We start from the raw sequence: 24,066 nt of genomic DNA, 5'->3' as shown, positions 1-24,066 counted from the left end.
GAAGTTTATTAAAACTTAGTACTGAGAGCTTCATGTTCAGATGGTATCAATAGTTGTTCATACGTACTGCACAAAATGTGGTGTACTGCTCAGCACTCTTAAAAGTTTCTCAAGCAATTCTAAAAATTCTGCTTTTCATGGCACATTCTTTTCCTCCAGTTCTTCAATTTCCTCAACAAAAACTCCGCATCTTTGAAAGGGTTCAATTCTGGTTTGTTTTTAAATGAAACACCTATGCCTACCTGGTGAATTAGATAGGAGAGGAAGAAAAAGCCTCCCTGAATCTCACAGAATTCTCATAATTCAAAACCATCTCATTTTAAAACAGTTTTGGAGAAATTCCCACATCTCTTGCCTTGCCTGGTGTTTTTGCACACTCTTTAAACGTTACATTTCCTTGCTGTATGTTCTGACATTTTTGTACAGATGTGAACAGGAAGACATTGAGTTAAAGCACAACTCCACCTTAAAGCAGTTAATAAGAGAGTTCAACACTCAGCTGGCTCAAAAAGAGAGAGAATTGGAAACAGCAGTAAAAGAGACAATCAGTAAGTGAAATACTAATATAACCATAATCAGTAAAATAGTCAGAAAACCTAATCTTCAGTTATTGTTGTTTTGGGGAGGGGATTTTACCTGGGACTATGATAAACACAACATGTGTTTTATGAATGTCTAGAGTACTTAAAGGAAGAACTTCTCTTGCTTAGGAAATAACTTAAATATTAATTGTAGTACAATTAGGAAAATGCATATGTAGCTATTCTGCAGGATGGATCTTTGATCTAGCACTCTTTACATCTGCCATGGCAAGAGTTACCTATAATAGCCATAGGTACCTATCTTTCTGTCATACGTAGAAAAGAAATTGAGAATAAAGTTTTGAAGGTGAAAGTGCATTGGTAAGTTTCCATTGTAATGCTACTTTGTCTTCAGTAGTACAAACTTTAATATTCCATTGTTGAATATATGGCATCTGGAGAGTGCCTTTTAGAGAAACTTAGATCCATCTGAGAATCAGAATTGCATTTTCTTAGCTGCGTCTTGCAGACTTCATTCACTAACCACTAGCAGGTACCAACTGAGTATGACGTCTGATTGTAACACAATGTGGTTATAACTAGAGTACAACATATTTCATCTGCTCTGTGTGTCTTTTGCCACCATAGTGTAAGTTGGAGATTAGAGAAGTGAGAAAAAGGTGTGTTTTGATTCCAGTTCCTGGAAGTATACCTATAGGTGAGGAGTTTCTGAAGATTTGCAAAAGTTTCAATCACATCTCTCAATAGAATAGGAGATAGAATTAGTTGTTAAATATTGGTTGTCATCTTCTAGAAACTAGTTCCAGCACCAGGTAGAAAAAATTGCTCCAAACTGCAGACAACAAATTTCATACATGTTAGGATCAAGGAACATAATAGTAACTGACAGTGTGGAAAAATGAATTTTCCTGGCAAGTTTTCCTTACAGTTACTTTGAAACATTTTTAAAATACTGTTATGACATAATTTTTAAAAAAAATCTTTTTTTAATACTGCATTTTTTTTATAGGTAAAGCCCAGGAGGTAGAAAATGAATTGATAGAAAATCATCACATAGAGACAACACAGTTGCATAAAAAAATTGCCGAAAAAGATGATGATCTAAAAAGAACTGTGAAAAAATACGAAGAAATCCTTGAGGTATCTTTTTGAAAAGATATGACTACATAAATTTCAAAATAACTCTTCTTTGATTGCATATCTAGACAGAAAAACTGAAGTTCTTATATCCTTGAGCAGTTTGTGTGCAGATTGGAATGAGAAAACTGAATGACATTTAAGCTTTTACTACAGTTGTGGTGGTGGTGGTGTATTTGCTCCTTATAAGGATTTAAATACAATGTTTATGGAGCAGTCTCACTCTCTATCTCCTTCCTCTGATGCCCTGCTGAGATTGGTGCCATAGCCCTTAAAGTAAGGTTCTGTTCCATGAAGTCTGTTTGCATACTTTTTATGCTAGTAAAGGTTTCTTTTTTTTTTTTTTTTGCTTGTAATGAACAGTTTTTCTGCATTATATTTGCAGATAGACATAATTTTGCTCTAGTAGCATTTCAACCAGAAGTTACCAGCCAGTTTAAGGATACTTCACCAAGGATGCCTCCTGTTTTATACAAGTAAATTATTCCAGTCCTGCCTGTATGGCTCAAAAAGGCTAAATGGTTTTCAGTGCTAGACTGTACATCATATTGGAATGCAGGCTTTAACTTTGCTAATCCTAGTCCGCTTTACACAAACAGTGTAATAAAAGAGACCGTTCCATGAACAGAGCCAGCGGTAATAGATGTAAGTGGGCTGTTCGTTTGTGATCAGTTACCAGTCCAAAGATCTATGTACTTAACATTACTGCGTGCTTCCTACTAAAATTTTCAGACATGTAGGCAGGCTGTTGTGTTTCAATCTGATTTTTGAACTTCTAGCAGGCTGAACAGCATTAGCAGGGTTTTACATTTAGAGTCCCTTTCTTTTGTTTCCTAATTTAGAAAAGTTTTTTGATACAAAAAAAAAAGGTTGTTTTTTTGGAGTTTGTGGGGGGTTTTTTTGTTAGTATTTTGGGGGTTTTTTGGTTTTGGTTTATTTTGTGGGGTTTGTTGTTTGTTTGTGGGGTTTTTTTGTTTCATAGGGGGTTTTTTTGTACAATAGGTCTAAATACTGCATTTCTGGAGAATTTAAATTTCTCTTACCTCAGTGTGCAGTGTGTTGCCACTCATGTCCTTACTTTATAGGCCCAGATAGGTATGTGATTTGAAGTCGAGCTGGTCTAATTCCTCTGTGTTTTCTGCTACTTTCATCCTTAGTGTCAGAAACAAGCATGCTGTAGCCATTGTATGATCTTGAAGGTTTAGGCTAATTTGACTTATGTGCAATTGGAGGACATGAACTATGTCATTTTTTGCATCTCACTGATGATGGCAATGACAGTTGCCTGGAACTGCAATAAACTGCAGTTTGATATTTTAAATTACAGAATACATAGGTATTCTGTATATCTATCTTCTATAGGTATATGTATGAGTGTTTTGTTTTTGTTGTTTCAGGGAATTTAAAAAAAAATTAGAAGTTTTTTTTCCTTTGTTCCTGAAAGAAGTATTGCAAGCATCTGAAAAGTTGAGGAATATTTTTATTAAGTTAAATGTATGTCATGTTCATTGACATCTCTGATAGAAATAGGAACATATACATCACCAGATTTAGCCTAAAGTTACCAGTTATTACTGCACTTATACTTGACTTGGCTCATGATATGTTTGAGAAATTTCACATTGTGCAGAGAAGTTTGTCTCAAATGGTAAGAAGATGAAGCAAAAATAAAGCCAAATGCAAGAATGAATCTTTCTCATATAACTTTGTTGCTCTCTGTTGCATTTTAAACATGGTTGATGCTAAAAATTGTCTAACTTGATTTGAGTATTTATCTTCAAAGACAAGCAGGAATCATTCAGTCAAACTTCATATGATTTACTTGTGAAGTGCTCCACTTTTGCTTTATGTGTTGTTTTCTTTCATGAAAACTTTCATCACATAAGATTTCATGAAAATCTCCTGAATTGAAAGATTTTTAAATCAGCATAGCCTCTAATTTGGGAGCTAAGTATTTTTTCTTCAACTAAAGTATATAATTAGAGAAAAATTGAATGCTGTTTTCCAGCTAGTTTATTTTAAGCCTAACTATGAGCTAAAAATAAAATACCGAACTTCATTTATGTATCCTTTCATTTGTTGTAATGCCTTCCATGTGAGTACAGGATAGGCTTTCTGATTAAGATTTGGAAAATTAAAACTTTTTTAAAGTCTTAGTCTATAAGTGTAATTAAATCCCAATAGCATGTAGTTTATTTTCAGAGTGTGCCAGGTGTTATATAGAACAATAAGTTCTTACTGTAAATACAGATCACTGGCATGTTGGAACCCCACTTGATAGCTAATAATTTCAAATTTAAAATAATATTATCTCTTCAGGGGGTCATCCTAATACTTTTCACAGGTATGTCCTTTTTACAGAAGTGTCATTCATCATTTTGAGTTTAATTTATTTTCAGCCTTTCAAGTACCTTTTATAACTAAGAATGATGTGCATTCAATTGTGATTTGTTTAATTAAACAGTTATGTACAAATTGTAAAATTTTAGATTCTTGGTGGACAAAAAAATAAAAAATATCTGCAGAAGCCAAAACAACAACCACCACTATCCCTGAATATGCCAGGTATTGAGAATTTTTGACCTGGGGAGTATAACCATCTATTAAAAAAAAAAAAAATCTTAGAAACAATTAATTGTTGATGCACTTCTGAGGGCATAGAAAAATCATCTGAGTGAATAGAAGCTACCATTGTTTGGAGGTCATGATGTTTGAGCCAGGTTTTCCTTGAGGATGGATATTCTTAAAACTTTAAAAATTTGAGGCTGTAATAATTGCTCAGGTACTGCATCTTCTCATTTTCTGTGGGTACATTTACTTCATTTCTTTTTGGTGATGCTTTCTGGGCTAAGGGGCTGCATGAGGAGGGTGTTTCATTCTTAAGTCGTGCAAGGAACACCTTAAAAATTGGTCTTAGAGGGAAATAATCCTTTTTTAGTAATGGCATACCGTAAGTCTATTAAGCCTAGATCAGCTTTCCAGTCCTACACTTACTTTTCCAGAGAATATTCTGTATCATTATAATTTGTACACCTGAGATTTTTGAATAGAACAAAATTTCCGTCAGCAGTTCTGAACTTGTTATCAGTTAATTAATTGTACTAATTTGACTTGAAGTACTACTGTGTTAGTAGAGCCATCAGCTGACCAACTGCCCTGTGCAGTTAGGATGAGTGAAACTAGAGTTTTAGTTTTGTTCAGCAATCAAGACATGCACTAGGAATCGGAGTGCTGTTTTATAAGGTCCCTAACATATTCTCTCACAAAAAGGCCAGAAGGGACACAATTTTAAAAAATATTTGTTTTTGCAAAATGCCATATAGATGGATTAACTTCCTAGGATTTAGGTCATTTTATTTTTGTCCTATACAGGAAAAGTTAATTTCCTCCCTACCATTCTTGTTACTGCTTCTTTCCTCCACACTGCATACTGCCTTCCAAACCCTTGAGAACGGGAAATCGTTGGTCATTGTTTTGGAAAATGTGCTTAAAAGTGTTTTAGTAACATCCCTGTGAGAGTGGCTGAGGAAAGGATTTAAGTCCTTGTCACTTCCATAATATAGGAATTAATTCCATAATATAGAAATTAAATCATCTGCCCTTTCCATGAATGTTATGACCTTCATGCACTTACTGGATTATACTCAAATGCTGTTTTAGTGCCCAAGAGAAATAGATCTTTTCTTGAATTTTTAAAAATGTAACTGTAATCCTAACGATGTAATCTTTGTTGTTGGAGGCCTACAAAATCTTGTTAAGCATGAATTTTTTTTCTTGGTCTATTCTGTAGGCCTCTGATGTAATTAGCTTTTGCACAAATTTCAAGCATATCCTTTCTGTGTATAGTATAACGTTTGTTGATTGCTTTATGTCCACCATAGTTAAGGTTTTGAGTGGTTAATTGTGTAAGTAGTTTTTTTCCCTGTATTTTGAAGTCTCGTGAAGAAGAGATGACAGCAAAAGTTCATGAATTGCAGGCACAGCTGGAAGACTTGCAGAAGGAATACAGACGAAGGATTGCAGAAGAGGAATATTGCAGCAGTGAAAAAGTGAGCTGGCACTGACATTTGGTTTTATATCTTTAAGTGTGAAATTCTTGCTCCACGTGAAATTCTGTAGTTTATTCCTAATTGGATTTTATTTATATATCTGGCCTTCATTTTCATGTACAAAATGAATCTCTTCAGAATCTGCAATATTTGATACTACCTTTTTAATTGGTATGTTGAAAAGTCCAGTTCTGTTGATATTATTAAGGTGGGGGATTTTGCCCTCTACATGTGTTTATGTTGATTTTATTTGACGCCTGTTAGAAGGAAAGAAAATCCTGTTAAGTAAGTTTAAGTGTGATTTTTTTTAAAAATTCATGTTTCAGAGGTGTCTGAAGTAGTGCCTTGAATATATCAGTTATGGATAGAGAGGCCTTCATTGAAAGAAGACTGACTTCATGCTTTTGTCTTTCTGAGACTACATTTTAATTTGAGGAGTTCTTTGGTGAAAATACTATAGTAGCTGTTATACTGAGGAGAGAAAAAGTGTATGAGTTGTTGAATCATTGATGAGAATTCATATTTACCTTACTTTTAAATTTTTCATTTTAACAACAGGTAGCCCTGGGGAGCTTTTAGGAAGTGGAAACGACGACAGGTGGCTTGAGAGTAATACGGGGAAATTGTACAGGAAGCTAGGAACAAAGTTAGGGAAGCCAAAGCCCCGTTAGAATTGTTCTGGCCAGGGATATTAAGGCAAACAGGAAGGGCTTCTATACATATGTTGCAAGCAAAAGAAAGACTATGGATGATGTGAACCGTCTTTGGAAGGAAATTGGAAACCTGGCTACCCTGGACAAAGAGGAGGCTGGGGTTCTCAACAACTTCTGTGCCTCTGTCTTCAATGGCAAGTGCTCCAGCCACGCCACCCAAGTCAAGAAAGGCAGATGCAGGGACTGGGAGGATGAAGACCCTGAGCCTACTTGTCATGGTTTGACCCTGGCCAAACACCAGGAACCCATGACAGCCACTCACTCACCCTCCCCTGCTACAGCTGAGCAGAGGAGAGAAAAATTTAATGAAGGCTTCATGAGTTGAGATAAGGACAGGGAGAAAACACTCCAAGGGCAAAACAGGCTCAACTTACAGGTGCAAAGTGAATTATTACTAACAAAATCAGAAGAGGATAATGAGAAGTAAAAGAAACCCTTAAAAACACCTTTTTCCCCTCAACCCTTCCTTCCTTCCCACCAACAGCTCAGGGAGACAGGAATGAGGGTTTTGGTCAGTTCATCACCTGAAGTTTTCTTCTGCTGCTCAGGTAGAGGAGTCCTTCCCCTGCTACATTGTGGGGTTCCTCCCACGGGAGACAGTTCTCTGTGAACTTCTCCAGCGTGGCTCCAATCTCACGGAACAGCAGTCCTCTGAAAACTGCTGCAGCATGAGTCCCTCCCATGGGCAAACAGTCCTCCCAAAACTGTTGTGGCATGGGTCACTGTTCCATGGGGTGCAGACCTCCAAGGACAGGCTGCTCCAGCCTGGAAGCAAGGGCGCCCTCTTTCCACCGGGTTTCCCACTGGATCACAGCCTCCTCCAGGCATCCACCCGCTCCAACATGAGCACCTCCCCCACGGGCTGTGAGTGGATCTCTGCATCCCCCGTGGACCTCCATGGGCTGATGAGAGGAACCTGTTTCAGCATGGTCATCACCATAGCCTGCAGAGGAATCTTGGCTCCAGCGGCTGGAGCTCCTCCTGCCCCTCCTTCTCCACTGACCTTGGTGTCTCCATGTTGTTTCCCTTACATGTTCTAACCACCTCCTCTTCTGTAGCTGGAATTCAAATTACACCACCACTTTGTTTTGATTTTCTTCTTAAATATGTTATCACAGAGGCGTTACCATCATCTCTAATTGGTCCAGCCTTGCCCAGCAGCATGTCCATCTTCTGAGCCATCAGGGACTGGCTCTGCCAGACATGATGGAAGCTCCCAGCAGCTTCTCACAGAAGCCACCTCTGTGGCCTCCCCACTACCTAAAACCAGGCCATGCAAACCAACACACTACCATAGGAGACGATCAGGTTCGAGACCACCTAAAGAACCTGAATGTGCACAAGTCCATGGGACCCAATGAGGTTCATCCACGGGTCCTGAGGGAGCTGGAGATGAAGCCACTGAGACACTATCCATCATTTTTGAAAAATTGTGTCAGTCAGGTGAAGTCCCTTATGACTGGAAAAAGGGAAATGTAACCCCCATTTTTAAAAAGGGGAAACTGGAATATCAGTGAAACTACAGACCAGTCAGTCTCACCTCTGTGCTAGGCAAGGTCATAGAGCAGATTCTACTGGAAACTATGCAAAGACACATAGGCAAAAAGAAGAAAAAAGAGGTGATTTGTAACAGCCAGAATGGCTTTACAAGGGGGAAGTAATGCCTAACAAATTTGGTGACCTTCTATGATGGGGCTACAGCAATGGTGGACAGGGGCAGAGCAACTGACATTGTCTACCTGGACTTAATGCAAAGTATTTCACACTTCCACATTACATCCTTGTCTCCAGATTGGAGAGACAGGGGTTTGATGGATGGACCACTTGGTGGATAGAGAACTGGCTGGATGGTCACACACAAAGAGTTTTGGTCAACAGCTCATTGTCCACGTAGAGACCAGTTACATGATGAAGTTGGAGCAGTGATAAATAGAATAGGATTATCTCCTCTTTTGACTGATGATGCTGTGTTTGATGCACTCATGGGGTCAGTACTCGCTGGGGCTGATACTATTCAACATCTTTGTCAGTGACATGGACAGTGAAACCTATCAGTGCTGAGTGCATCCTCAGCAAATTTGTTGAAAACACCAAGCTCTGTGGTGGTGTGGTCAACACGATGGAGGGAAGGGATAATGGCATCCAGAGGGACCTTGACAGGCTTGAGATGTGGACTGAAGCAAACCTCATGAAGTTCAACAAAGCAAAGCTCAAGGTCCTACATCCAGGTCACGGCAATCCCAGACACACCAATGGGTTGGGCAGAGAAGTGATTGAGAGCAGCCCTGAGGAGAAAGTCTTGGAGTTGACAAGTGATGAAAAACTCGACATGAGCCAGCTGTGTGTGCTCACAGCCCAGAAAGCCAATCAAATCCTGGGCTGCATCACAAGGAGTGTGGCCATCAGGTCAAAGAAGGTGATTCTGCCCCTCTACTCTGCTCACATGAGATCCCACCTGGAGTACTGTGCACAGTTCTGGTCTCCCCAACATAAGAAAGACCTGGAACTGTTGGAGCAAGTCCAGAGGAGGGCCATGAAGTTTGTAAGAGGATTGGAGCACCTTCCCTATGAACACAGGCTGAGAAAGCCGAGGCCGTTCAGCCTGGAGAAGAGAAGGTTGCATGGAGACCTCATGGCAAACTTCCAGTATCTGAAGGGGACCTACAGGGGAGCTGGAGAGGGACTTCTCATCAGGAACTGTAGTGACAGGACAAGGAATAATGGGTATAAATTGAAAGAGTGGAAATTTAGATTAGACATTAGGAAGGAGTTTTTCACTTTGAGGGTGGTAGGACACTTAACAGGTTGCCCAGGGAGGTTGTGGATGCCCCAACCCTGATAGTGTTCAGTGTCAGGTTTAACAAGGCATTGAGCAACCTGGTCTACTGGGAGGTGTCCCTGGCCATGGCAGGGAGTGTTGAGACAAGATGATCTTTAAGGTCCATTCCAACCTGTTAGCATTCCGTGATTCTATGATTCCTCAGTTGTTCCCAGAAGGGTATCAGACAGATTGGCAATGGTAGCATAGAGCTGTAAAGTGTTTGAATATTGCAGATATTAAATCTCTAAAAGTTAATATGTTTATAATAAACAAAATAAACAGCTAATTTTGCCTGTGTCTGGAATGTTGTCCACAGCTCTTCACTCCTTTGAGTTTCCATGGCAGACTTTGGAGAAATCAAAGGAGTTCTTCCATCTGTGGCGGGTATAAACCAGTTCAGAGAACTCCATAGCTGATAAACAGCTTAGTTTTAAAAGATAAAGGATGTTTCATTTGTGGGGAAAGACGACCAGGTTGTGTAGTAGCGCCAGTACTTAAATACAGTTAAAGCATTCAGGTTCAAAGTAGTTGCAGAATAAGAATGCAATTTTTTTTTCCTGAGTGTAAGGCAATTAAATATCTGTGATTTTTCTGGAATACAGGCATCAAAGTTTTTTGAGTAATTTTGAGAATTCCAACTAAATTCAAATTTAGCAAATTGTTCACAAGCTTGCTTTTGCATAGCTGATTCAACTGAATGTAAATGCCTTATTTGTTACTATTCACAATGGTGATTTCATTGCGAAACAACATAACTATTCTAATAGATTATGCTGTTGAATGTACACATAATTCCTGGTATGTCTTCTTATCCAGTCAAAGCTCAAATACTTAGAATGATGTAAGTGGGCTTTCAGTTCCTGTTTTATCGGTATTTCAGGATTTGATTTTTACTCTGACACAGTCTGTTCTGGGGTCAAGAGGCAGTTTTCTTTTGTCATCCTTAGAAATGGAGTTGTTTTTAATTTTTACTTCTGTCTTAGTTTGTCTGTTGCCTGTCCTTGGTATGTTTGTAGGAAACTAATTTTGCTTTTACCTGGTACAATAGTACATATTTGCAATGGCAAACAATACATTTTGGCTACAATAGCATTTATAGGCAGCACTACAGAGCTATATGAGAAAATTGCACAGGGCTTGTGAACTTGTCAACATACCAGAACAGAACTGTATAAATCCACATCTGGATTTCACAGTGCATTCAAATGAATTGTGTTTGCCATGGTATTTTTTGTCTCACTTTATACCTTTTTTATTTTGTTGCTTTGTAACATTTTTCTGTTTTGGTATTGGTTTTTTTTACCCTTCAGCACTAGTAGTCAAACAGTTTGAAGTCTTCCATTGACTGGATGCAACTTTTTGTGGGCAACATTTTTTGTCTAAAATCAGAGACTCCCAAGTCACAGAAGTTTGTCTTATAAAACTTTCTGTCCTGCTTGTTGTCAGCCTAGACCAAACATTACACCTAACATATCTACTTTCACATGAAATGTACTCTAGATATTGGAACAGTACTTGTCTGACTGTGATAAAAAATTGATACATACTAACAACCTTAAGTGTTAATGTTTGGAGGTAAAAATACCAGAAAGTGTCTCTCCTTGTGAGAAAATAAATGTCTGATTGAGGTTTTCAGAAGCAAAAATTGCACTTAGAGGTTTGAGATCTTTAGAGAAATGATTTTCCCCTATTTTCTGTTTGTGAAGTGTAGGAAACCACAAAGATTTTATCAACCTGAGATGGGGAATAAATCTCCTTTTCAACACAATTGCAAAGAGGCTTGGGAAGAAAAAAGTTATACAGACCCTGAGATCAGCTGAATTGGTTAGAGCATGGTGCTCATTATGCCAGAGTCAACAGGTTTGATCCCTGCAAGGGCCATTCGCTTTAAGAGTTGGACTCTATGATCCTTGTGGATCCCTTCCAACTTATAATATTCTGTGATTCTGTGAATATGTACCACTCTGCCTTAAGGTTTAGCTTACCTTAAAAAAATTTCACACATAAATTATTTGATGTTGAAATGCTTTTACAACCTTGAGTTATATCCACGACTACTGAAGCATTATTTTCCTTAGAGTTGGAACACTCTAAGAAAGATAGAAATTTCAGCTTAGAATTTTTTCTGTACTTCATAAACATCTTTGCAAGATGCAGAGCTCTTGAAGCTCTTAACTGAAGCTAATTTCAGGTAAATGTTCACATTTCCAAATGTGACTTGAAGAATTAAGGGAATGCATAAAATATTCTGAATAGTATTAATTGTAGTTAGGGTATCCTGTGATGTATTTCATACTCATTCGGTTATTATTCATCTCCAATATGCATTTCATCAAGATTTGGAAAAGCTAGGTTCTTGAAGTTATATTTATGATAATTGTCTTGCATAATCAAATGAGATAATTTAAATATAAGCTTTACATACTGTCAATACAAATAAGTTAAACTATTTATGAGACTAGTTATTATTATTTGGTAATGTCAATTTTTGTCATCTTCAATTAACACTGTATCAGAGCTAGATGATTGATATTTCTTTCTCTAATGCTTGATATAATCCGTACTTTTCATACATTTTAATCTAAATTTTTATTGTTGTTATAGGTCACAATAACAGAACTAAAGGTAAGTCTTATGTGTAATTGATTTTGTTCTCTAATACTTCCATTGTGGAGCAGTTTTAAAGCTGAAATACTGCTTATAAGTTTGTGTGTGTTAAAAGGAGAAATAGGTTTATTGCAAAGGTACCTATGATGTATTTTCAGCAATTTCCATATATGACTGTTTTTTCAGGCACAACTTGCACAGAAGACAACACTAGTCAATGATTCAAAATTGAAGGAGCAGGAATTGAAAGAGCAGGTAAGGGTGATGTTGAACAAGTAAGAAGTATTCTTGTTTGACACTCTGTGTTTGCAGTATTAAGAGGTTTGTTCTTTTCAAGTGATGATGTGGCACATCTCCGTACAAGGTACTATGAATATAATAGACAAAAAAATAGTTTTCACTCATGCTTGCTCTCAGAAGATGTGTGCTTTTCAAAGTATACCTCCATTCTCTGAGAATAAAAATACCACATGCTTATGATACTCGTTAGCAAAGCAATTGCACAGTGAAAAAGGGAATAATGCACCTTATGAAATTCTGGAATTTTTTTTCAAAACTAAAACTTTTTTGATGTTTAAGTACAATTTTTGTTGTGTGCTTTTTTATCTGTGCTTATATATAAAATAGGAACATGAATATATAACATATGCCCAACATCTGCTATAGATATTTTTATGTGTATATACACATGTACAACATTGGGACAGTTTTTAATAATACAGTTTTTAATGTTTTCCTTCCTTAAAAAGGAAATGTATTTTGATTTTATAAGAGTCGATATTTAGCTGGAAGCTATTTCAATTAAGCTTATTTTAGCTGCTAGTTAACACCGTTTATCATGTCAACTGTTACCTGTTTAGATTCATGTACTGGAAGACCGGCTGAAACATTACGAGAAAAATATTTACGTCACATCAGTTGGAACACCATATAGAGGTAAGTAGACAATTTTCATCACAAATAAGTTTTTCATTTGTTTGAAAGATACAGTTTGGTCTAGAAAATTTATTAAAACATCAGTCTCTTTAAAACACTCACGTAATACACTTATGATATCCTTCTTTTCTCTTGTCTATTATAATAGAGTTGGTGTGTGATCTCAGATGACCAATTCACACAGCATTTTGTTTGATGTTTTCTTTTTTATGTCATTCAGTTAAAAGAGCTCTGTTAAAAAAAGAGCTTCAGTTAAAAGAACTCTAATCAGAGTTCTTAAGCTTTCTGTAGTGCAGGACCTAAGAGCACCCACAGGGACAGAGATGGGCACACCTACAGCAGGGCACAGGCAGGGACTGAAGGTCGCAGGCAGAGCTGGGACACATCCCCATGGCCCTTGGCGGGAGATGATGGGGGTCCCAGGGGAGGCTGGTCCCAGCCACCTGGGAGCAGCCCAGGACCCAGACAGAAGTAGACTTGCACTGCTCATGTACTCTCCTTTAGACACTGGTGGTTGGACACTTTGGAGATAGAGTATGGGCTTATGGACCTTCTCTCTGGTGGTGTACTGTTCCTCTCAGACTCTTTTATTTTAACATAAGATAGAAAAATGCACAGGGAAATGAACAGGTATTGCTCACCTCCAAAAGATTTGCAGCTGTTTAGTTGAGGAGTAAATCCTGCGTAAGACTCAGGGCTCAAGCATTGAGCTGTGCTAATGTTAGAGATACGGGGTTTTGCCATCCTGTGCAGACCCATCTTATCTGAACTCAGAAGACTTTAGAAAACCATGTCACACTTGCTTTTTACAAATTTGTGCAAGTGGTGAAATTATCTCAGGATGATCTACATCTCTCATCCCCTCAGAAAGTCCATGCCTTCTTCCCTCAAGGTGACAGAGTCAAGGATGGGAGATGGTTGTGGGTATTCGGTGCCTGCTGCTAGTGCAGGGCTGGGAAGAAATGTCATCAAAGATTCCCTCAGCATATACTGGTAGGGAAAGAAGCAGGTGGAAAGAAGAATAGCATAGCATACTTCAGCTGGAAGGGACCAACATCAGTTTTATAGTCCAACTGTGTGACCACTTCAGGGCTGATGAAAAGGTAAAAGTATGGCTTTAAGGGCACTGTCCAAATGCCTCTTCAACACTGACGAACATGAGGCATCAACCACTTTTCCAAGAGGTCTGTTCCAGAGTTTGACACCCTTTTGGTAAAGAAATGTTTCCTCATGTCAAGTCTGAACTCCCCATGATGGATAAAGGTTTCAACCATTTTCCATGTGGCCTGGCACTGGGTACCAGGGAGAAGCAAGCAGCACCTTCCTCTCAGAGTCTCCTCAGGAAGCTGTAGAGAGCACTGAGGTCACCCCTTAGCCTCCATCTCTCCAAATTAGAGAAACCCAGACTCCTCAGCTGCTTCTCAGAGGACGTGCCTACCAGCACCTTATCCAGTAGCAGAGGTACCCTCCTCTGGTTGTGTTCATGTACCTTCACATCCTTTTTAAATGGTGGGGCCCTGAACCGCACACAGTACTCAAGCTGAGGCTGCACCAGTGATAAATAGGGTGGGATAATCACCTCTTTTGACTGCCTGATGATGCTGTGTTTGATGCACTCCAGATGAGGTTTGCTCTCCTGGCTGCCAGGGCACACAGACTCCTGACTCCTGTTGCACCTCCTGCTAACCAGCACCCCCAAATGCCTTTCTGGAGGGCTGCAGTTACTCCATCCCAGGTGCAGAGTACAGCATTTGTTCTCGTTTGTTTTCGTGCTGTTAGTGAAACTTGGATTCATATGAGTGACTCTCAGTATAAATATTCTCTTATTTTTGTTTACACAGATGGAAACCTTCACCAAACTGATGTTTCCCTGTTTGAGGAACCTACTGAGTTTGAATACTTGAGGAAAGTGCTCTTTGAATATATGATGGGTCGTGAGACAAAGGTATGGAAATTTGTATATGCTGACAGGTGATTCAGGTTACAGTAAAGTTTAACACCCTAGCTGCATAGATGTGAAGTACCATGTGTTTGTGATTTGTTATATGTTGCTTATTTCTGACACAGGATTCAATAGGCTTTCACATTTTCTTCCAAAGAGACATAATCCATAATTTTGAAACTTCGTCAGCCTGCCAAGATGAGTGGAAGGTGGAGAGGGGTTTCACATCTCTCACCACTGTACCTATCAAGACAAAAACCTTCATGGGTAGATATGATTTTATCAGCAAAAGTCCTGTTGTCAGTCAAACTTAATGTAAAATGAAAGCTGGTATGCACAATATTAGCAAAACTGATCTTTTGATGTAATCTTGACACAAACATGGTAAGTAACAGTTGGATTAAATAAGAGTTTGTTAGTAGCTGTGAAGATGGTGAAATACCTCTTCAGTTGTTCCTTATAGATGTTTCATAGTGTTCCCAAATCTGTATACCTTAGGTAGTATTAATTCACTCTTAAAAGTAGTGAAAAGCTGGACAGTAGGCTTCTTGTAAGCTGCAGGCTTGTGAAATCATTCCTTAATTGGAATTTTAGTAGCTTCTCGCAATACTGGTGCTTAGGGACTGATGATATTCAAAAGAGGTATGTTGTAACACAAACATTATTCTTGGATAATAAATTTTATATGGATGAATTTTTGTATTTGATGTTTTCCTTCTCCCTGGAGTTCTTCCATTGTTGACCTGCTTTCAACTTAGAGTGCCATAAAGCAAAGAGATTTTATGTAGGTTTCTGTCTTAATTAGCTCTGTTCTCATTGTGCTCTTTACAGAATAAAACTTGGACAGTGCAAGGCATCCTTTCCTTATGGGATTCTTCTTTCTCTCTCTTTTTATCCCACTTTTAATTTTGATATTAATTCCTTTTTTTATTACCAGTACAAATCTCTGATGTGAAAAACCCAGAATCAATAGTTACCTTCTGTTCTCAAGCCTGTGGCTCTCCTACTTTAATGACAAGCAACTAAAATAATTAATAAAAATATGTACAGTAGTGGATTTTATGATTTCAAATTGTAAGGGACTTACACAAGTGAAAATGCTAAAAAGTCTGTCAGCAGTGTTTCGTCTTAAGGGAAGTCTTGAAACAGCTGCAGACAACTACCGCAGATAGCTGATGCACGTAGCAAATTTTCATTCAAGAAAACCTAATTTGAAACCTCATTTTCACTCATCAAAATTTTTTCTTACTGATCTTCAAAACATTGCTATACATGCCTCAAAACTTTGGATTATAAATTGTTACTTTTTTTTCCCTTTTAAACAGTGTTGTACTAAAATTTGCAGTTGATTTCATCAATAACAGCAACAAACTACAATCATTGCTGAAGAAAATTGTCTTTAGCTCTTTCTTTGGTGTTTCTTTTTCTTTAGTTTCTGTCTTTGGTGAAGTTTTGCTTCAAAAAGTAGTTTCAAGCTGATTTCATCTGCTGGTTTTCTTTCAATCATTAGATGTGTTGCTGGAGGACACTGAGCTTAGTGTCTGCTCTCATCAGGATTATATAATCATAAATTTATGGAACTATGTCTTGAGAACTGGTTTAATCCTGCTACATGGAGTGGAAAACCATGAGCAGTGATGATGTGAATGATAAAACCTTTTAAAACAGTTTTAAATATGTTAGTAAAGTATTAATGTGCTTTCCACCACCACCCCGCCCCCTCCCTTCCCCCCCCCCCCCCCCCCCCCCCCCCCCCCCCCAAAATATAGTTCTTGAGTTAAAAGATAGGCATTGTAATTTATCTTCTCAGTACAGATATTCCTTTCTCTCAACTTTTATCTTCCTGGACAAGAAGAGGTGTTTTTTTAATCTAATTTTGTCTTGTAAGATCATTCTGGTGGCCCTTCTCTGTGCAGGATCCCGTTTTGCAGCACAAATATGTATACCATGTCTCAAAGGTGATTCAGTAGTGGAACTGTTGATATCTCTGGACATGCTTCCTCTTTTTTGAACAGAGTTCAAAAGAATCTGTGCAAATTATCCAGGATGTATTGCCAATTATGCAGCCTAGTACATGATACTGGAATGCGATCAAGACATTAATGAATGCACCAGTTGGTCTACAGTATTGGAGACGTAAGAGAAATGTGGAGATTGATACAGATCTGAGAGTCAGGAATTACTGTCATGACTTGTAATGTGTAACTTATCACATCCTTTGTAAACTGCTTGACCAAGGTGTATATGTGTCTTTGTTGAGAGGTTTTACTGTCTTGCCCTCCAGTCCAACTTTATTATTTGCTTGGCAGGATATATGCAACGAGATTGACAGCTTTTTCTAAGCATGCACTTTTATCTAGTATACTGTCTTATTAATGGACTCTATCATTTGAGCATAGATACCATGGAATTTATACCACACTACAGTAGCTGAAGTTTGTGACCGTAGAATCTTGTCATATATAATGTGCAAACATTGTTTTCATATAATTCACATCATGCATATACAATGTGAAACAGATAGTTATATCTTACTGATTTCACAGTTGTCCACTGCCATTAATAAAATAGTATCCAGTATTATTAAATTAAATAATTTTTAAAATATTACAAAGCATTTTTGTGGATGTGGAATTATGTATGGGTAACCTATATCTTTCTAGACAATGGCCAAGGTTATAACAACAGTGCTGAAGTTCCCAGCAGATCAGACTCAGAAGATACTAGAACGAGAAGATGCTCGACCAATGGTAAGTTATGTCAGTAAATCAGGTTTATGCAAGAGGATTAGGTGTCAAGAATAAGGAATTAGAAACTTTTTTTTCATCTTCTTTTCCCTGTGTCCACATTCAAATGGTCTCTGTTTCTCCCTCCTTCCCTCTTCTTTAGTGGAATACGAAATTCCGGCTCTAGGTTTGACTTTATAGCAAGAGTGAGAAAAAAAGCAAGCATTTTTCTTTACTGGTATTTTTCTTCAGTTAAGCCATATTTCTGATAGCGATAGGTACAGTTGGACCAAAGCAAGTTCAAGCATCACTACTATTCTGTGGGTGAATTTTCTAATTTAAAAAAGTAATCTGACATATTAAATATGTATATATAAAAATACATATAATGTATAAAATTCACACTTCTTAAATTCAGAAGTTTTTGTTAAGTCATACCAGTTTTTTTGAAAATGTATCAAGAAACATTTTTTCAGCGCTAGGATAAAATTTCTGGCAAAAACAACAGGCATTATGCTCGTAGAATAGAAAATTGAGTATCTCAATCACCTGACATACATGTGTTTGAAGTGAGATGTGTGCAGTTTTATCTTAAGTGGGTATCCTAACAAGATTGGGGTTTTGATTAGGTTTTGGGGTTTTTTTGTGAGCCTGTTTTATTTTTGTACTGAAAAAACACGAAAATATGTCCGTTCACTCTGGGTCAGGACAGGTCAAAAATAAGAGTCATCAACACTTTGGTGTTGTCTTTCTCCCCGCATTGTTTCCCATGTTGTCTTTTTTGTAACATTTGCTTAGTACTTATTTACTAGAAAGGTGAAATTGGGTTTGAGAAGCAGACGCAAAAGGACATAAGATTATATGAGCATGAGCATTTCTTTGGTATTACTGTTACTGTTTTATGTATTTGAGATACTTTTAATTAAAATAAAAACTACAGTAATAGTCTTCTCTACATTGTATCTGGAGTCAACCCTGTGACCCCTCTCTTTGTGGGTCAGCTTAGTGAAATATTTAGGAATTAAAGTGAGAGGAAGAATTGCATTCTGTTTCTCTCACTGACCATGCATATATATTTATTTAGTGCTTGCAAATACAGAATAAAATAAAAATTTCAATAATTTTACATTTCACTTGAAGTAGATACGTTAAAGTCCTGTAGATTCACTGAAACAAATTTTTAAAAAGTCTGTACTTTCGTCTTGCAGTATCACATCGGAGGAAAGTGTTAAATACTTCAACATTTTCCTGTACACTTAGTACGTTTGAGAGTCCTGCAATCTTAAATATTTTAAATACTTTTAGAAGTATATAAATATTGATAATACTGCAGCTTCAGTAAGTATCATGTATCTCAAGCATGGTTTTCTCTCTCTGACATTAAAATAGAAAGCTGAGACTTTTTTTGCTTTGGTTTGATTTGTTTTGTTTTGTTTTGGTAAGCCAGAGTAATACTTAGGAAACATTTTGAGAACAGAGAGATGGGCCTTGTTTTGCAGACACTTCGTTTTTTGATGTTTAAACCTGTTTTTCCTACAACAGACATTCACAGCTTCTGAAACAAAATAAAAACTTAACTTGAATTCATCCAACAAATTTTTATCCTTGGTATTAAATTTTGGCTAGAACACACAGTGAGGTTTTTTTTGCAGGCTGTAAGTGCTTTGATTTGTTAAGGATATCATTGTTCAAATAGCTCTTGAGTTTCACATAGCAGTCCCTTCTTGGCTCATATCTAGCCTATGAATTTTCTCCTTTCCAAATCCACAAAGGGATTGAGTTAGACATCTAATGGAAACTCAAATATTAGGGTGTATTATGAAGGAAGAAGTATTTTTTCCTTCACTTTCAAAGTTACTATGTTCGTTTGCTGAAGCACAAATTATTCTGGGGATGAGTCTTCCATAATTCCGTTTAGACCTAAAAAGTTGGAGAGGTCTTTACAAATTATTCTGTCAAGAAATATGCTTGGGTTTTTTTGTTTTTTATTTATTGGCATTTGCTGACATGGCAGTAGTGTTTCTCCACACTTAATATTGGACTGATGCTGGTATATGAAAATATCCAATATTTAGCTCTCATGAGCAATGAAGTTCTGAACTACAACATAAATGTGCATTTTAACATAAAGCTGTTAGTTTATTGCTAAAACGTCTGTAAGTAATTTTAATGTGTAAATTATTAACTTACTGTGCTACTAGAGTAAGTGTGTGGTACTAAGTATCTGTGCGTAATTTTATACCGTCTCAGTGGGCATATATTTAACAAGTTTCTGAAAATTTGTAACATTCACTGGTCAATAAACATCCGCTAGATCAATGTAATCTTTAGTGATCTGGCTTTTACTATGTAGTTGTTGTGATCTAACTGCAGCAATCTCATCTCAAGATGTCCACAGAGTTCTTATTTGTTAACACTACATAATACTATTAACAAAATAGTCCAATAAGCTCTTTTCTTCCTGGCTTTGTAGTTTGCCTCACCTCGCAGTGGTATCTTTTGAATATGCCACCAATCTGTACTTAGCTAGTGTGGGTGAGTGGAGTCTAATACATTCTTGTTTAATGTAAAATGAAATCTGTATTATGCAATTAATGATTCTTCTGCTGTTTTTTCTTGCCTGCTTTCCTTCATTAAAAACCAAATTTTGGTTGTATATGTGTATGATAATTTTTGTTCTCCTTTTAATCATGTTTTGCTTTACAAAGCCAAGTTTGAAAATGGTAAATATTGATTCAAAACCAATCTTTTTGATTGACCCTAACCCTAAGCATAACTTCAAGTGTTGATTGAGCTACAGAAATCTCAGTTGTATAAACAAAATCAGATTTTAAATCAATTAATATGTAATACTGAATTTTATTGCACTTGGCTTTGTTTTGTCTTTATTAATTTGTTGAGTTCTTTTTTTTGAATAGGCAAATCAGATTTGTGGGAGACATGCTATACTGCTTGAAATGAATTATTACATCTTGTAAATATGAAAATGAATTATCTTAAAAAAGATTGATGAATATTCTCTGCAGAGGGATTAGGATATGATTGCATTTAAGCATCAATATCTTTCTGAATCACAGCTTTTGATATCAAGAGAAGCTAAAGCAGAGAGATGATGGAGAACAATTACGGGAGCTTTATGCTCTCAGTTTATTGTGTCTTTCTTCAAGTTTTATTGATCTACTTTAATTATGAATCTGCAACACTAGTTGTAACATTACAAGAATGGAACAGCTGACATAGGCCTAGAGCTGCAGGTTGCATCAGACTAGCCTAGCTAAACAAGCAGCACACAAGCAATAGTTGGTTGAGAGAGGACTGGGATATGGAAGTACACAGGAAAAAACTTTCTGCACTGACTGATAAGATTATAATTTAGTCACTAGTGGTGTATGATATGTAATAAATTCTGCAGATGAATTCTATAGGATATAGTTGTTTCAACTTTTTTTTTCCTCCTTTGCAACTGGAAAGCTTTGCACAGTTGCCAGGAGTTGATTGAGTGCACGTGAAGCAGTTGCTATCTCTTGGCTGAAATGCAGTTGTTGGCCTGCATCACTGCCAGAGCAAAATTAACTAACTTAGGTTATTGTCATTGCCAGTTACCACAGTGCAATTGCCAGGTTATCTTCCTCTCCTGCAGTTATACGAACACAGCCTTCAACACAAACCAATACCTCTTTCAAAGGAAAAAATGTGTTCATTTAGCAGTCATGGTTTCTACTTTGTGTTCTTTTCCATCTTTGAATACAGTAGTGAATGCACTTCATTGCACTTAAAATGCAGTAGAGTTTGGACTGTTTGCCAACAGCCTTCATCAGTTCTGACAAAATCAGCAACTGTTTTCTTTAGCCCTTTGTTGAAAAGAATTGAATTGTTGATATTGATGGAACAAAATTACTTCCAACACTATTGCAGAATAGGTTGCAGAAGGTATGTTTGGAACTTACATTCTTGTCATGCTGTCTGTAATGCTGGTGTAAAAAAATTCAGGTGTTCTGAGCTGCATTTGAAACATACCATGGAAAGGCTTGTTGATATTGACCTTAATGTCAGAAACTATCTGTTACACTTTCATAACATCAGCTACTGTATATGTAAACTGTTCAGACTTCATTATTCAATTGTAGTTGCCTATTTCATCTCAAGTATTTTTGTCACTTATTCTTGCATGTATATAACTTAGAAATTAAGTGGATGCTGACTTCATTGTGAAGGCAGTTGATATTTTCCTGTAGAGGAAGCTATTTGCTAGCTCTAAAGTTTTACATCATCATTTCAATTTTGATGATAAGCCTTATGCAGAGAGTACAACTTTGTTTTTCTTTGAATTAATATGCAGTGATGTGGTACACTATTTCCAGTGAGACTGCTGAATGTTTTGCTACACCTTATTTTGTTTTCATCAGTTTCTCAACTGTTTTGCAGGTACTATAATGGAATTGCTTGCTCAAATTATTTGGCAGTTTGACTTATTTGAAATTCTTCTATCTCCTAATTGTATTAATAAACAATGTCATTATTTTAATATTAAGAGCTTCTAAGTTGTTCTCAATAATGTAACGTTTGATTATTTCTTTTAACTTTCCATTCTTCTAGTTGTGGCTATGACCGTCTTGAAGAATTCATGATGAGAATGTCTCATGACATTGCTGCTTAGAAATATGCTTATATCTCTGTTGCCCCTTGAGAAGGGACAAGAAGAAAAGCTATTATTCAAGGTCACAAACAGAACAGCAAGAACCAAAACTCTGCACCACCTTTGGACTGTGAATACAGTTAAAACTGCCTTGACAGAAATGCTAATCAGGGGTTGTTTGGTTATTTCTCTTCTATTGAATACTTTCTTCTATTTTGTGTTAAAGGTTATTTTTTTAAAGGAGAGAAAAGACTTTATCCAAGGAAGGAATTGCCCACTGCTGTACTAGACAGGTTTTACTGGGTGTTTTTTAAGAGTTGAAATAAATGATTTGTTTCTTCTATTTATTTTTTTTATTTTTGATTGAATTGTGCAATACATTTTGGATGGATAGCGATTGAGGTGATTTTTCTGATGAACTAGGCACTCTTGTTGACTATTCTCTCCTGATTTGATCTTGATTGTTTGCTAAAGGTCACTTCTATATGCTTTTGCCTACAATAAATCCAAATTGCAGTACCTCGTTTGTTTACTCCTAGCTTTTGTACTTATATTTTCTGGAGAAAAGGTATGTTCCTGTAAATTGTAAATAGTTACTACATAGTTGTATCATACACTGATCTGTGACTGTTGACAGCACTAATATGAATAGAGCTAAGATGAAATAAAGTTTATTTACTGTATAATTTTGGAATATCTTTGGTATGACTTTTCTTTTAATGGACACACCAATTTTGTTCTGACTCCTGTTGGAGACATTGTTAGCTGAGATACTGCTAGGCTGAAATCACTCTCATAAGAATTCAAGTACATTAAACTGTAAGAAGTCAATGAAGACATTCAAGTTTCCAAGAGGTCACAACCTGCGAAACACATACATGGTGGGCTGAAAAGCTGGCATGATAATGTAGCAAATAGATTCTTCTTCTGCTTTGTAGAAGTTCTAAATTATTCTAGAATCACGGAGTGGTTTGGGTTCGAAGGGACCTTAAAGATCATCTGGTTCCAACCCCTCTGCAATGGGCAGGGACATCTTTCACTAGACCAGGTTGCTGAGACCCCTTTCCAGCCTGGCCTTGGGCACCTCCAGGGATGGGACATTTACAACTTTTCTGGGCAACCTGTTCCAGTGCCTCACCATGCTCACAGTAAAGAGTTTCTTCCTAACATATAATCTAAATCTCTCCTCTTTCAGTTTAAAACCATTCCCCTTTGTCCAACACTATCTGCCTGTCTAAAAACTTGTTCTGAAAGGCTGCAATGAGGTGGTCTTGGAGCCTTTTCTTCTCCAGACTAACAACCCCAACTCTCTCAGCCTGCCTTCACAGCAGAGCTGCTCCAGCCCACTGAGCATCTTTGTGGCATCCTGTGGACCCACTCCAACAGGTCCGTGTTTTTTCTTGTGCTGAGGACCTCACACCTGGGCACAGCACTGCAGGTGGGGTCTCATGTGATCAGGGTAGAAGGGGACAATCACCTACCTTGACCTGTTAGTCAATCTTCTTTTGCTGCAGCCCAGGATACCATTGGCCTTCTGGGCTGTGAGTGCACACTGCCACGTCATGTCCAGCTTTTCATTCACCAGCACCCCCAAGTTGTTCTCCAGAGGACTCTTCTCAATGAGTTCCTCTCCCAGTATTCTCCTGGTCTGGACTCACTGAGGTTGCTCCCGACCAAGGTGTAGGACTTTGCACTTAGACTTGTTTAATTTCATGAGGTTCTTATGGGCCCACTTCTCAAGTTTGTCCAGGTGCCCCTACATGGCATCCCTTCCTTTTTTTGTGCCAATTGCACCACTCGGCTTTGTGTCATCTGCAAACTTGCTGAGGGTGCAGTCAATCACATTGTCTGTGTCACTGATAAAGATGTTAGAGAGCACCAGTCCCAAGACAGAGCCCTGAGGGACACCACTCATCACTGACCTCCATCTGGACATAGAGCCATTGATCACAACTCT

General features: G+C 37.5%; 1 protein-coding gene across 12 annotated transcripts in view; it reads left to right on the top strand.

The window, feature by feature from the left end:
• Positions 1-22,803, top strand: part of GOLGA4 (golgin A4) — a 98,511-nt gene extending 75,708 nt beyond the window's left edge. For 7 of the 12 annotated variants that reach the window (XM_032102587.1, XM_032102579.1, XM_032102569.1 and 4 more), the window contains 10 exons: positions 427-548; positions 1,552-1,682; positions 5,615-5,728; positions 11,867-11,887; positions 12,056-12,124; positions 12,730-12,805; positions 14,647-14,750; positions 17,411-17,497; positions 19,947-20,008; positions 22,070-22,803. In XM_032102587.1, the coding sequence (XP_031958478.1) occupies positions 427-548; positions 1,552-1,682; positions 5,615-5,728; positions 11,867-11,887; positions 12,056-12,124; positions 12,730-12,805; positions 14,647-14,750; positions 17,411-17,497; positions 19,947-19,976 (754 nt within the window). In that variant the 3' untranslated portion in view covers positions 19,977-20,008; positions 22,070-22,803. Of the gene's footprint in view, positions 1-426; positions 549-1,551; positions 1,683-5,614; positions 5,729-11,866; positions 11,888-12,055; positions 12,125-12,729; positions 12,806-14,426; positions 14,541-14,646; positions 14,751-17,410; positions 17,498-19,946; positions 20,009-22,069 lie in introns of those variants that run through there. The other 5 variants (XM_032102551.1, XM_032102560.1, XM_032102546.1 and 2 more) reach the window with 5 other exon arrangements.
• Positions 22,804-24,066: the final 1,263 nt, after the last annotated feature.

The sequence above is a fragment of the Corvus moneduloides genome, chromosome 1 (genome assembly GCF_009650955.1).
Source record: "Corvus moneduloides isolate bCorMon1 chromosome 1, bCorMon1.pri, whole genome shotgun sequence".
NCBI classification, from domain to species: Eukaryota; Metazoa; Chordata; class Aves; order Passeriformes; family Corvidae; genus Corvus; species Corvus moneduloides.
Note: the sequence above shows the minus strand (reverse complement) of the source record. Positions and strands in the feature narration are given on the sequence as shown.